Source organism: Strix uralensis, chromosome 2, assembly GCF_047716275.1.
Source record: "Strix uralensis isolate ZFMK-TIS-50842 chromosome 2, bStrUra1, whole genome shotgun sequence".
Lineage (NCBI taxonomy): Eukaryota > Metazoa > Chordata > Aves > Strigiformes > Strigidae > Strix > Strix uralensis.
In genome coordinates this window covers 108469339-108482947 of record NC_133973.1, presented here as the reverse complement: position 1 = coordinate 108482947, position 13609 = coordinate 108469339, and the positions used below count along the sequence as shown (strand labels likewise).

The window sequence follows — 13609 nt, the reverse complement described above, 5'->3', positions numbered from 1 at the left end:
TTTTTAAAAATGTTTGTAACAGCAACATGGAAAATATAATTTCTTTCTAGTATATATATTCTTAATTTATAAAGCACTATTTTGTCGTTCTGTTGTTTCACAACTCTGCAGAGCCCCATGCAGTCTTCTGATACACAAACCACAATTGACTTCTGAATTCTGCTGCCTCACTTTTTGTTACATAGTTTTCCTGTGCATACATGTGAATGGCTGGCAAACACGGTAAAATAAGTGATTAGTTATTGTCCCATATTTGTTTTCTTTTTCCAGAGTAACCTATTGTTTTTTCAGGTATTAGATAAACTCAGTGAGACTTTAACTTTTGTGGGTGGTGAGAATCTTAAGGATAAACTGGTGGAAATTGATGAAGATCATATGGACAGAGCTTTGGGAGAGCTATCTGGATACCAAACAGGTATTTCTTGGGGAAATGCAATGCTGAGTATTAATCCTGAAAATTACATAGGAGTTAGGTAAATTCAGTAACTCCAGCCTATAGCAAGTTTATCTGATGAACTCTCTCTTTATCTCACATAATATGATAATCACACTGAAATCTACTTAAAATAAAAAACTTTGCCTCCTCTTTTTCTTCCCCTTAGAGTCCAATAACACAGATGATATGAAAGAAAACAGAAAACACTGGCAAACTGGAGCCCCTCAGACACTACTGAATTTTTTAGCTGATGCTGATGTCACATCTGTATGTCCTACTATGGCTGAAAATGAACTTGGTAAGAAAGTTTTGTTTTTCAGTGAAAGTAGGGATCTGCTAAAATTCAGTCAGACTACTTACAGACCTTTCTCAAAACAATTCCATACCAGAATGTTCATATGATCTGACAGGCTTTTAATTGCAGGACTTCATAACTGAAGCTATTGATGTGCTAAACCATAGAATGCAGTCATCATTTTTCCCTCTTTCCTATATTGCAATCACATTTTGCTGCTCATACATATAAAGAGGGTTGCATTTTATGAATCACTCTGTGGCCTGGGTAACAACAGCTAAAAATGTCAGCTTATGCAACTAATCAACACCACTCTCTCAGGCCTTGAGTCAATGACACACAAGAACTAGGGCAGTCAGCTGCCGACGCCATCCCAGAGTGCGGTGGTGGAGTTCTGGTTTCCCACTCCACACATTAGTGTTGCTACACAATCACAAGTACCGGCTCACACAGGTGTGGCTGTGGTGATGCTCTGTTTCAGAAGAGGCTAATCGCCAGGTTTCTTACGGCACCAGTGCCTGTATTCCCAGGCAGCCAGGTATCACCAGTGACTGGTTGCTGCAAACAAGGAGCTTTTCCAGCATTCCAGCATGCTTCCAACACTCCAGATACACAGAAATAACCTGAAGAGTTTGCATAGACAGTGAAGACAAACCAGAATATTATTAATATGCCACTTCTTGTTCATTCTGCCTTAGATGAAAGAGCATAGGGCACAAAAGAAATAGGAACTACTTTGAAGCTTTTTCAGCCCCCAGAAGCCAGCAAGTTTGAGAACAAGGACTGCTCAGTGAAGCTGCACCTGTCTATTCCAGGCTTAATAAGCAGTTACATGAGCATTAAAACTGATGTTAGAAATTTTTAGTGACAAATAGTCCAAACTATTTTTTCTCTACAGTATCACTCAGATTAAATGCTTACAAAAAATTCAGGAGTATTACCCAAAGGCAAAGAAAAAAAGGTTGCAGCAAAACCCAATAGGAAGAAATCAGTGTCAAGACTAGAAAGTCTGAATCTGACAAAAGACAGTGCCAAGGTACAGTCATGCTTTAGTGACCTGAGAACCTTGCTGTTCTTCAGCTGACCATGCTATTCTGCCTGAGGACATCCCGGAAAACAGGAAGCAGTGGAAACAAACACCACCAGGGACACTCCTGAACATCTTAGCAAAAGCAGAGCTGTCTAATGATTCCTTCATCCATCTTGAAGAAGAAATAGGTACGACGTTTGTTACTTAAATTCTGTAAGTTTTTCTTTAGTGTATTATTTCTTCTACCATTGGCAGAGGGTCTGTGATGAGAACCAACATTTTGAAGCAGTTTGCAAACTAGAAAGACACAGGCAGCCTGTCCCAGCAGCCACTGCTCTGTCCTGTAGCAGTGAAAGGCCTCTTTCAGGACGTTTCTGTTTTCAATAGCAGGGAAAAGGGCAAGCCCTACTTACTGGCTGTTACTTTCATGTATAATTCTTTCATTTGCTTGAGTTGACAGAGGTAAGCTACTACTGCCAGCAAGTTGTCAGTACCACAAACCTGGATCTAGCCCCTGCAGCTGTTGAGGTTGAAGAACCCTGTAAAAAGCATTTATACAAATATATGTATTTCTGTAGAACAACTGCAAATTGTAGTACGTGGCGACTTAAACTACAGTGGTGACTTACTTTACAACATGGTTCATGCTGGTACAGCTGACACTGAAATTGATTCGAACTCACAGGGCAGAGCACTTTCCTAAAGTAACAGACTTTTAAAAATGACATTTACTTTGCATCAAAGTTGTTAGCTAAAAAGCTGGAGTATTTTCCACAGAAAGATACAGAAAATGTAACCGGACATTGTGGTTTTATGTGCAATTGCCAATCTACTGAACATATAATTGGCTGACAGGATTTATGCCCGCTAAATTGTACATGCCAAGTTTCAACAGTTTTAATAGATCGTGAGAAATATCTTTCATTTGCAACTGTGCAGTCAGCACTCTCCTGCTAATTATGCCTCACATGCATGTTTTCTCATAGCATAACGAGCTCTTTTAGAACTGCCCCATCCTGAAGGCTAAACCAGCTAAATGTATCAGCTAAATTCCTCTCCTAAGACTAGCTTTATTGCTTACACATTAAAAAAAACCCCAACAAAATTAAATTCAAGCCACTTTTCACTAATGGCAGCAGTTCATAGGGCTAAAGCAAGAATAAGTCACACAGGTATTCGAATTGCTGTTGCTTTTATCAGTTACATTTATTAAAATATGGCAGTTTCTCAATACCCAGATCTGCCCTGCTACTCAAGCTGACATTGTGGAGTACAGTGTTACCCAAACTGACAGATTTCTGTTGCATCACGTGCAGAATTTAGTGTTTATACTAAAACAACAACTCTTGGCATTGTTCTCCCACCTTCAGGTTAGAATTGCCCTTCAGTCTTTGAAAGCAAGCATTTTTAACCCAAATAGTAATTTTCAGTCTTTCCTAAACAGTACTCCCCTAAGTTTTCCACTGTGTTGTGGTTTGAGCCCAGAGGGAAACTGAGGACCACTATGCTGTTCACTCAGTGAGAAGTATTACATCTTAAAAACACCTTCCCCCCACTCCTTTCTTCTTCCCAGGCTCAGTTTTGTTCCCGATCTCTCTACCTCCTCCCCCTCAGCGGTGCAGGGGCAGGGAATGGGGGTTATGGTCAGTTCGCTGCTCCTTCCTCTTCAGGGGAGGGACTCCTTGCACTCGCCCCTGCTCCGACATGGTGTTCCTCTCCCAGGAGACAGTCTTCCATGAACTTTCTCCGGTGCGAGTCTTCCCATGGGCCGCAGCCATTCCTGTGCTGCTCTGGCGTGGGTCACCTCTGCATGTTGCAGTCCTCCCAGCATCGAGCTACAACAGGGGGGCTTCTTCTCCCCTTAAGAGTCCCGGCCTCCTTTAAGCACAGCCGCCTGCTCTGGTGTGGGGTCCTCCACAGGTGAATCTCTGCTCCTCTGGTGACCTCCATGGTGGCAGGGGTGTGGCCCTGCCGTCTCACCATGGGATACAGGGGGGGTCTCTGCTTGGGCACACCTTCCCCCCTTCCTCCTTCCTCCCATTGACCTCGGTGTTTGTATGACTGTCCCTCTTGTAACTCCTCCTTGTAAGTCCCACTCCCCCTCGCAGGTTCCCCTTCATAAATACGTTATCGCAGAGGCGCAGCCACTGTCGCTAATTGGCTCAGCCTTAGACAGAGGTGGGTCCAACTTGGAGCCAGGGGAGTTTCAGAAGCTTCTCACATGGGGCCACTGCTTAGCCCCCTCCCTCGCTACCAAAAACACCACCACACAAACCCAGCACACATTGAAAATGCAAATCCTTGTATTGGGAACTTAAACCTACTAACATTAGATCACCTTTCTTACTTAACTTTTATAGTCCTTTGGTTATGGTCTACAAACACACTAGGTTCCACTAAGCAGAAGTTACAAACCACTGACTAAACTGTGTGATGAAGAATAACAGAAGCATGGTATTTACATTGTTGTAATCTGAAGAACAACAACAAAAAATAATTCAAGCATTTACTTATTTACTATTACTTTACATATTTTTATAGTTAGCTAATATACAAATAAAGGAACATTTCTCTTCCATTCCAGAAGAGGGATTAACTATGTCTCCTCCAAAAGAAGACAAGGAAGATGATTCAGAAACCTACTCTGCTGTTGATGAAGGCAGACTTGAGCCAAGATCAGATGATGAAGACACGTAAGTCAAGCACCTCAGAAGAAAAATCCATACAACTAAAGTTTTTGTGAAATGACAGGTTGCATTGCCTAAAACTTTTCTTTTAAATTCATAAATGAAGAAAACTTATTTGTTTTACAGAGTCTGCTAATTTAACTTTTAATTCTGTAATTTAATATGCCACATGCCAACATTGTCATTAAAAATGTTATGCAGAAGTATTAACATGACTTTGCAGCTCCTGTTCTCTTACCTTATAAATACAGGTAAACAATCTCACAGAAAAAGAAGAAACAGTTCACATTATGTATCACTTGTATATTCTTGATAAAGTGTTTAAAAAAAAAATCTCGACCTTGAAAGGAGAAAGGCTTTTAACAAAGATATATTTAATTGATATAATTCTCTTGCTTTACTTTATAGAAATTTTGAAGATTCTGAAGATGAACTCAGACATGAGCTGGAGGAATCTCTGGAAAAAGTGGCAACTTCTCCAGCAGAGAGAACCATGAAGTCTCCCATCCTTTCAATAAATAAAGGTCAAACAGATGAAGAAAAGATGAGTTTATCTCACAAACTACTTGGAAAATCCAATGATGATTTAGAAAATAACCATGGGTCATTTAGTGTTGACACACGTAATGAAAAAGGCAAGCAGTAAGCAAGAGCTACCCAAAACACCAGCACTTACTGTTTCAAAGCTTTCAGTCATATCAGTAACAAAATTTAAGGACAGCTGGCATAAAATGCCAAGTAAATCAACTGCTTTTCAACAGTGCTAAATGCTTGATTAAAATTAATAGAAGGTTGTTACTATTGTGTTTAAAAGGAAAAAAAATCAGGCTACTTTTCAGATGTCTAAATGTTGATAAATCCTCATCCAGACTGAAATGCACTTACATCTTTATTATTCTAAACTACCCAAGACATCTCTGACAACTCTTGCTTAAGCAAATTTCTGCTTGCATACTCTTTAACCATTTTTTATCATGTTAGAAAGTCTCCTAGTCAGTATATTTTCCTAGCTCAATCAACTCTGTTTTAAGCTCTTCCAGCTTTTCATAATCTCTGTGTACTGCCAATACAGTTTTACAATTCATAGGTTATTTACAGTACTGACCCTACATAGTATCACCAACTGCTCATCAGTTTTATATAGTAGCAGTAAAAGGGTTTATTAGCACCATGAGAATTGTGCATTACCTAATTCATAATAAAACATGGAACAGTAGGTTCTTCCAACCATATTTTTTTATATACAAAATTTCATATAATCCAGGTGAATCTTAAATAGAGGGAAAACCACATTCTAGTTTGATTTTAGTAGCTTTTTGCACTTCTCTTTAGTTTGCTAAAATATAGTGCTTTGATGGCTCAAAAAAGGACTTTATGTTTTTCCATTTTTGATACAAAAGCAGATGTTCAATTTTTGAACATTTTGTTCACAGTGTTCTCAGTTTTATAACAAGCAGTAGTTCAGGGCTTTAACGTTCATGTTTGTATAGCATTTAATTATGCCCTCTAATCTAGACCCTTCTATTCCCTAGGAACAGAAAACCTTTCAACAGAGTAGGGTTGGAAAAATACCATTAAGTTGTCATACTGTGAAAGGGCATGAGGAAATAGCTAATATAAGGATCATAGACAAGTGCAATTATTACACTTATTAAAAAGCAAGCTAGCACAACCACCATATGATTAAGCTATAGGAATCACTGTAGGTAATGAAATCTCCAGACCCACAATTAAAATACCACATAATAGAATTTTGCCACACAATGGAGGACAGCAAATTGAAAATGTGCTACAGATTCTGGGAAAAAAAAAAAAAATCTTCTGGATACAAAAGCTAATCAGACAAAAGTGTTGACTTCAAAAAGGTGACTGTGGGTGAAGAGTCATGAAATGAGTGCAGACTGAAAGTATTCAATAAATAAAAGAACTTCCAGATGCAGTTCTGTTACCAAGAAGGTATGATGGTTCTGTGAATCCAGAAGGTTTTGCAGTGCACCGCACTGTCACGTAGTCAACACAGAAAATTTTCAGGAGCATTTCTTCCCCAATAAAAACCCCTCTATTACATAAAGCAGATACCCTGACAGAAAAAAAAAAAATCTCTTTACAGAATGGGACCAAGGGATCATAGATCAGTTATATTTACAGGTGACACACAGTCAAATATAAAAAGTTAATTTTATTCATAGATGTTTTTATTCATATACATTTACTTAAATAATGGCTCCACAGATAACAGGAAAGTCTCTTCAAAATGCTGGTCAGAAAACCTGTGCACAGAGCGACGAGCGTTTTCTCTGATCTCTAACCTTTTTTCAGGAGACAAAGTGAGGATATAAGCCATCATATCAGCATAATTGTCCTCATTTTCTGCTAGGAAGCCTGTAATATGTCCTTCATAGGGTACCACAATATCTAATTTGGGGCCTCCAGAATTGTGAGCCAGGATAACTGTGCCAGCTGCCATACATTCAACTACTCCTGTAAAAGACAAAAAACATGCTGATATGAATGTGCACATCATGTACTTTGGTGTTCTATAAGGCACTGGAAAGTTAAAACCACAGTAAAATTGACTCAGAATTATAAGTTACTACAGAATGCTGTTCTAGATCAGTTTGAAAAATACAGAGTAAATGGTCTCATAAGAAAAACAAATCTCAGTTTTTCAGTCCTAAGGACTGAAATGATAGTTCATCTTAAACACATAAAATGGAAATTAGAAATCAGATATAATTGGTTAAGCTGTGGTTCTTGCAACATATTTGATTTCCCTGAGAGTCATTATATCACCAGTATATATACCGTGAAAAAAACCCACTAGATACTGAAACAAGTGTAAAGACAAACATGGAAGGCAGCTCCGTGACAGAACACTGCAACAATGGTTTTATGGTATAGTGGCAGCTGCAAAAAATAATTAACACTTAGAACTGAATGTAACTGTATTCATTTTCTCATTCACACTGAATATTTTTAACATTTACAAAGATACTGAGAGAAAAGCTGACTATGCAAATTTCAATCTCATGATATTCAGAAGTTCAGTATTTGGCAGATTAATAAACCTTTATAGCTTTTCACAACTCATCAAGACAAACTAGTAAAACTTGTTATCACTACATCTGTATTTTTGATGGAAGACATTTTAATGAAATGGGAATCTGATAGTAAGCTTTCCTCAGCCAAAAGCAGTAGGATAGGAGTAGCATATAATGTACACATCAACTTCAATTCTCCTCCATGTTTCCAGAACAGACCTCAGAAATCACTTTAATTGCTGATTCTTCTCAGTTCTGATTTTTAAAAAGCTCCCCTAGCTCAAATATTGCCAACTATAAATAATGCTCCAAAGTTTTGAAACATGTTTTTTACAGGTAAAAAGTCATTGGAGATGAAGGGGAAATCATACTGAAATTCAAAATCACAGTGTGATTGTATCGCTTTTTTAAAAAGTAATTAATTAAACTGTTTTGTGTTGGAAAAAAATCTGAGGAACCATTATTTACATTTTGTGGCAGTTGCTTCTGAGAGTCACTTCAGAGTAAATTTTTGTATACCAAGTTCCCACTGACTATAAACTCCTGATACTTAACTTGTATTCTAATGAAGTCTGATGACATTAAGTGCAGTTTAGTCACATTCTAGCCAAGTACAGCATCCGTCTGCTTGCCTGCCAACTGCCCATCTGCCATAAATCTACGACAGGGTAAATCTCACATTCCCTTTCGAGGTCAGGACTCAACTAATCCAAATAAACTGAGCCCAATACCTTTATTCTGTATGACAGTACACTGCAAACCAGGTCCCAGCTCCTCTCTGGCATTCTGCTCCTCACTGTGGCGACTGATTTAAGAACTTTTAATTGCCTTAGCACAGGTGCCTGGTGCAATGAGGTGACCAAGGGTACCTGGTGGCATCTGTGTGGGCCTTACAAATAACAGACAGGATCTGTGGGAGACTCACGCCTCTGAAACAGCAGCTAGAGGCCCAAGACGTATACTAGACATTTCAAATGGCACTTGCAGGTGAAACACAATCAAAATCTCTCCATGTGGATATCTACATCTGAACTGTGTCTAAGCTCCCCCTGCAGTCAGTGGAGCCAACAGGGCACAACCTTCTGCTTAAACAGAAGTACCTGCTGCGTTCTGAGGCTCCGCTGGGTATGGAAGGCATCTGCGTAAAGCTGGCAAACCTAACACATGACCTTGCAGAGCGATAGCTGGAGGTCAGGCAGGACATCCTGGGCAGCACAGATGGGACTAGCTGACTGTTTAGGTGACTAGAGGATGCCCATAATTGACTCTACGACATGTACACACTTCAGCTTGCACTACCGCAGCAGCCAGCGGTTAGTCATCTGAACTGGTCCTGTAGGCTTTACCTCAGCTAGACTGCCTCTGGCGAGAAGGGGAGCTGGACACCTGCTTGGCATGCAGACCTCTACACTTAGACACGTACACCGAGGAGCCTTAAGCATGAACTGAAGCCCTTCCCAGCTGTGTCCCCAGCTGGGACAAATGGCTGAACACAGAGGAAAGATACTGACCGATCCCGAAGTGCTCATTCCACATTGTATGCAGGCCGATGGTGGCCTCGGCCAGATGTCTCTTTAGCTCCTCAAAGGGAACGTTTATTCTGAATGTCACGTCGTTACTAACTCCCAGGTCTTCACAAAGACGTTTAAGGTTATTTACACGCTCTTCATCTTGCTGGTTACGACAGCCTCCAATTAAGATAAGCTTCAGTGACGGCTGCTGCCCCAATCTCTTCTCTTTCAGCAATTTAGCAAAGGCTCTGATTTGCAAAGGATGATCTTTTTCAGGCCTGAACTGGCTGACAGAAACAATGGTATACTCAGTGGTGCTCTTTTCCTCTTCCAGTGGAATATCCAGGAAGGTCTGAACATCGCACGGTGGATACACAACACTAGTGCAAGCCCCAGCTCTCCAGAGGGAAAGGATGTGATTTAGTGTCCAAGAAGAATTAACCATAATCACATCACTGCAGGAACCGACCAATCCGTACAATAAAGCAAAGAAGTAGTAGTAGGCAAGTTTAAATTTGCTGAAAAGAGGACTGTTTGTAATGAAGGCTGCATTGTTAAACCTGGTATCTTGATTCCTAACGACAGAAAGCATATCGGTGCTGATAGTGGGATAATGGACATAGCATCCAACACAACAACCTCCTAAATATTTAAAGAGGGGAAGCGTGAAGGCATAACCCATTGAGTCAATATAAATATCAGGAACACACTTTAGAAGAGCTTCCCAGCCGAGAAACACTGATCCTAAACTCTGTCCCAGCAAAGTGAAGTGAGGGTAAAGAGAAGCTTCCACAAGGTAGCGATTTTCTAGAAATACAAACTTCACAGGATGAGTTAATTTAATATTGAATCTTCTGAAAGCGCCTTCTACTATCTCTTCTCCAGTAGTATCTCTATCACCAGTGTAAACAACACACGCTATATTTCTGTACCTGCAAAAGAGAAAGAATTGATTCTTCTAATTTTTTAACATGAAACTAAAATATTATCCATTCAAAATTACTCAAAAAGTATGTGAGAACATACTAGTCTGGCCTAGCTCTGAAATGATTTTAACTATACTTTTCCTTATACTTCCAGTTTTTTCTGATCTGCAGAAAAACATATGGCTGAGGACTCAAGGAAATTTGTTTTGAGTAAAACATAAAAGGAGCTCAGTATTATTCTACAGACTAAGAAGAACACCTTGCCCAACATGAGATGTCTGTCTAGTGCACAGCACGAGTAAAATGCAGAAGACTATGCAAACCAGTGGATGTGCCAATGTTAAATCCATTTTATATGTTAATTTGTTTTGCCACCTGCACCAAGAGGCAAGTATCAAGATTATCAGTAATCTGTTGATGAGTTATGCCTATATGAAGTTCCATGCCAGTAATGGAAAACTGATGAGGGAGGAGGGGTTCTCCCAAGGAGAGAAAGAAGCAGCAAGAGATGCCACAGCAGGAAGGATGAGGTGGAACAGTGTAATGAGGTGAAACTCAGACATAAAAAAAAATGGTAGGCCCAGTAGATTAATGATACCTATCTAAATATGTAAAATGCAAAAATATGCATAAATAATACCATCAGTAGCTGAGAATGAAATATGGTATTTGATAAGCATACATGCTTACTTTTTCTGGAGCGTTCGTATGGCACACCACAAGACTCTCTCGCCTCCACCACCTGCATTGCAATATGGGTGAAAAAAGGCAACGAGCAATGGCCGCTTCCCATCTTTTCCTGCTGAGATCAGCTGGTTTTTCCTTTGTTGTATCCAGAGTCGTATTCCCCACAGTAGTACCACCAAGCAGACACACAAAATTCCACTTAGAAATAATGCAGGGATTAACAATGAGCACAGCAATCTGAAACGAGCCGGAAATTTTAAAATATAAAATTGCTTTAAAGAAATACTATGTATGAAATTGAGAGAGAGGGGCTTACAGGTAGAGCTACAGGGAGTTCAACAATCGAGCTTTAATCTCAGAAATCATCAATACCTGTGTGTCTGATATGACACAATTACAGACAAAAAAATCACTATTCTAATTGTTTAGCCAAAACCAGTAGATTTTTTTCCTACTGTTACCTTGCAATCATTTATTATTGCTTATTCATGACATGTATCTCTATCTATCTACACATGCTCTATACACTATAAAGGTTGCATGCCTTTAGCAATCTGGCAAAACACAACTAGTGAAGTGATTTCTAAATAGATTTACTTGTAAGAGTTTTGTTTAGCCCAAGCTCCTATTTGGCCTGCCTTAGTATGAACAGCTTTGGTGCAGAGCTATTTGGGCCAGCCTGCAGTGCATGACCCAGAACCTTTCCCATTCCCCTGAGATCTGAAGAGCTATGTCAGGTCTCCAGAAATAGCTCTGAGCAGTTTCTCTGTTTAGAGAGACCTGTTTCCTCAATATCTGAGGCACTCTCTGACATGGGCATTTCCTTTGCTCACCACCGCCTCCCGCACAGCTCTCCTAACCCAGGAACGGGAAGCTTCTCACACGAGTCTCTTCTTGGCCTACAGAGCTTTACACAGGCGCCAGAGCCTGGATTCTGATGCTGTGCTACGCGTTAGTTAATTTACTCAACATTAAAGGGGCTGCCCACGGCGAGCCACGCGTCACAACTGACACGTCAGGTAAGAAAACACTTTCATTTGCGGGATGGAGAAGCGAAAAAGCACATTAACCCATCCGAAGCCGGCGGCTAAGCGAGAAGGACCCGGGCACGGACCCGTCCCGCCTCGCCCTGCCCCACCCGGAGGCCTCCTCTCCTCAGGTGAGCACGGCGGGGGCGGGGCGGGTGCGTGACGCCCGGGGAGGGTCGGGGAGGATGGCGGAGCGCGGCCGCGGCTTGGCAGGGGGCCATGGAGGCGCGGAGTCTCCTTCTCCCCTCCCCCTTCGCTGCCAGGACGCGCCGCCCCCACACACGGCCCTCACAGCCCCGGTACCTGATCAGCCCACACAGACATAACCCTCCCGCCACCATCTTGGACAACGCCGCGAAGCCTGTCTGCCGGAAGGGGTGGCTCCTTGCTGGGCGGGGGCGGGACCAGCCGGGCATTACCGCCCTCTCATTGGTTCCCGCGGGAGATAGACGGAGGGGCGGGGAAATAGGCGGGGCTTGGGGCGGTACGGCCCCGCCGAGTGGGCGGGAGCGGCGCGGCCGTGCCTGAGGGGGTGGGCGGGGCGGGGCGGGGCGGGGCGGGCCGCGCCGCGCCGCGCCGCTGCGCGGGCTGGCAGCGCCCCCTCACGGTGCAGTGTGTGTGGAGGCAGAGGCCTCCCTGGGACGGGGTTTCTTCTGCATCCACCACATGCAAATTTTGTCTTTATAAATACTGGTCCCTCTCTTTGGTCAGAAGAGGATGGTATCGATATCCTGCCTCCCAGCTCTGCCTTAATCTGCTTGTAAGTGAATCCCTCTTTATAGAGAGGTACCTGTCTGCTCTCTGCAAATGTGTGCAAGTTTGCCCTGTGAGGCGAGGACAGGATGTCCAAAATACCCTGTGCCTGGTGCCACCTCTGAAAGGATTGCCATGATCGCACTCACTGGGGTCAGTTTCCACTGGAGGATGTCTCTGGCTAATATGCTTTGTCTCCTATTTTATCTTGATTGGGGAGTATATACACAGACCAGAGGATTAGTGTAGAGATAAGACTGAACAGTGCTGTTTTTTAAAATGCTTCTAAGGGTGTGTCAGTAAACAGCACGATGTTGTATTTGTAAAATGGCTTCCCTTGGAAAAATGTAAGAAATTCTTGCTCTCCCAGATGCTGGGAAGTGTTGAGTGAAAATACTAGACCACAGGTGAGGAGGTGCTTAGGCAGAACGGACCAAAACATTTCTGATTTCCTGTCACATCCTTAGGTGCTTTTTTACCCCCTTAACGTTCTCCATTAAAAAAAAAAAAAAAAGCTTTACATGGAAAATTTGATCCAGATAACTCAGTCTCCACTCTTGCAGAGTTGAGGTTGTCCAAAATTTGAGGGCATTTGAAGCATACTTTCTTTGAGCAGGACCTCTCCAGAACGTGTGATCTTTCAGCCTCTTTGAGGTCAGCACGATCTCTTTCATGTCATAGACACCTGTGCATTCTGAGATCTTGAAGTTATTAGGGATGTTTATGAAGGTCATCCTGTGTCATCTTCATCAGAAGAGTGCTGGTTGGAAAATGCTGAATCATTAGTTTATTTGGCCATTGCTATAGCCTGAAGCAGAGACACAAAGTCTCTACTGTAGTGGGACAGCTTAAGTAATGGTTATTTGATTCTGACCTGCCTGTATTGAGTTTTCCACTTACGAGGACTCACCATGTGGGAATGGAACTGGAAATGTGCCAGGCACTCAAAGTTAGAAGTTTATTGGTTATTTTACTGGTGTTTTTATTTAAATCTCTTCACTGTTCTAAATACCACTGACTATAGGTTTTACCAGGGCATCTCTGCCCTTATGTAAGTAGATAAGTTGGAAGAATTCTGTTGGGAGGCAATCATGACTTAACATTTCGTTTCTGAACCAACAGTTCTCGTAAGTAGGGTGCCACAGACTTTGGTTTCTCTTCCTTAATCCTTTTCCTCTTCCCTGGCAGAGCAGTTGCCTGAGAAGCATGTGGGAT

At 41.7% G+C, this 13609-nt stretch overlaps 2 protein-coding genes across 3 annotated transcripts in view; one reads left to right on the top strand and one right to left on the bottom strand.

Moving 5' to 3' along the window:
- Positions 1-5094, top strand: part of NEK5 (NIMA related kinase 5) — a 29280-nt gene extending 24186 nt beyond the window's left edge. For both annotated transcript variants that reach the window (XM_074859750.1, XM_074859751.1), the window contains exons 19-23: positions 292-415; positions 603-734; positions 1812-1949; positions 4346-4454; positions 4857-5094. In XM_074859750.1, coding sequence (XP_074715851.1) covers positions 292-415; positions 603-734; positions 1812-1949; positions 4346-4454; positions 4857-5094 — 741 coding nt within the window. The remainder of the gene's footprint in view (positions 1-291; positions 416-602; positions 735-1811; positions 1950-4345; positions 4455-4856) is intronic.
- A 1513-nt stretch (positions 5095-6607) lies between these two features.
- Positions 6608-12057, bottom strand: ALG11 (ALG11 alpha-1,2-mannosyltransferase). The gene is made up of 4 exons (XM_074859752.1): positions 11945-12057; positions 10617-10850; positions 9001-9932; positions 6608-6929 (listed from the first exon to the last, which is right to left on the bottom strand). The coding sequence occupies exons 1-4, from the start codon at positions 12055-12057 to the stop codon at positions 6658-6660; spliced, it is 1551 nt and encodes a 516-aa protein (XP_074715853.1). The 3' UTR covers positions 6608-6657.
- Positions 12058-13609: the final 1552 nt, after the last annotated feature.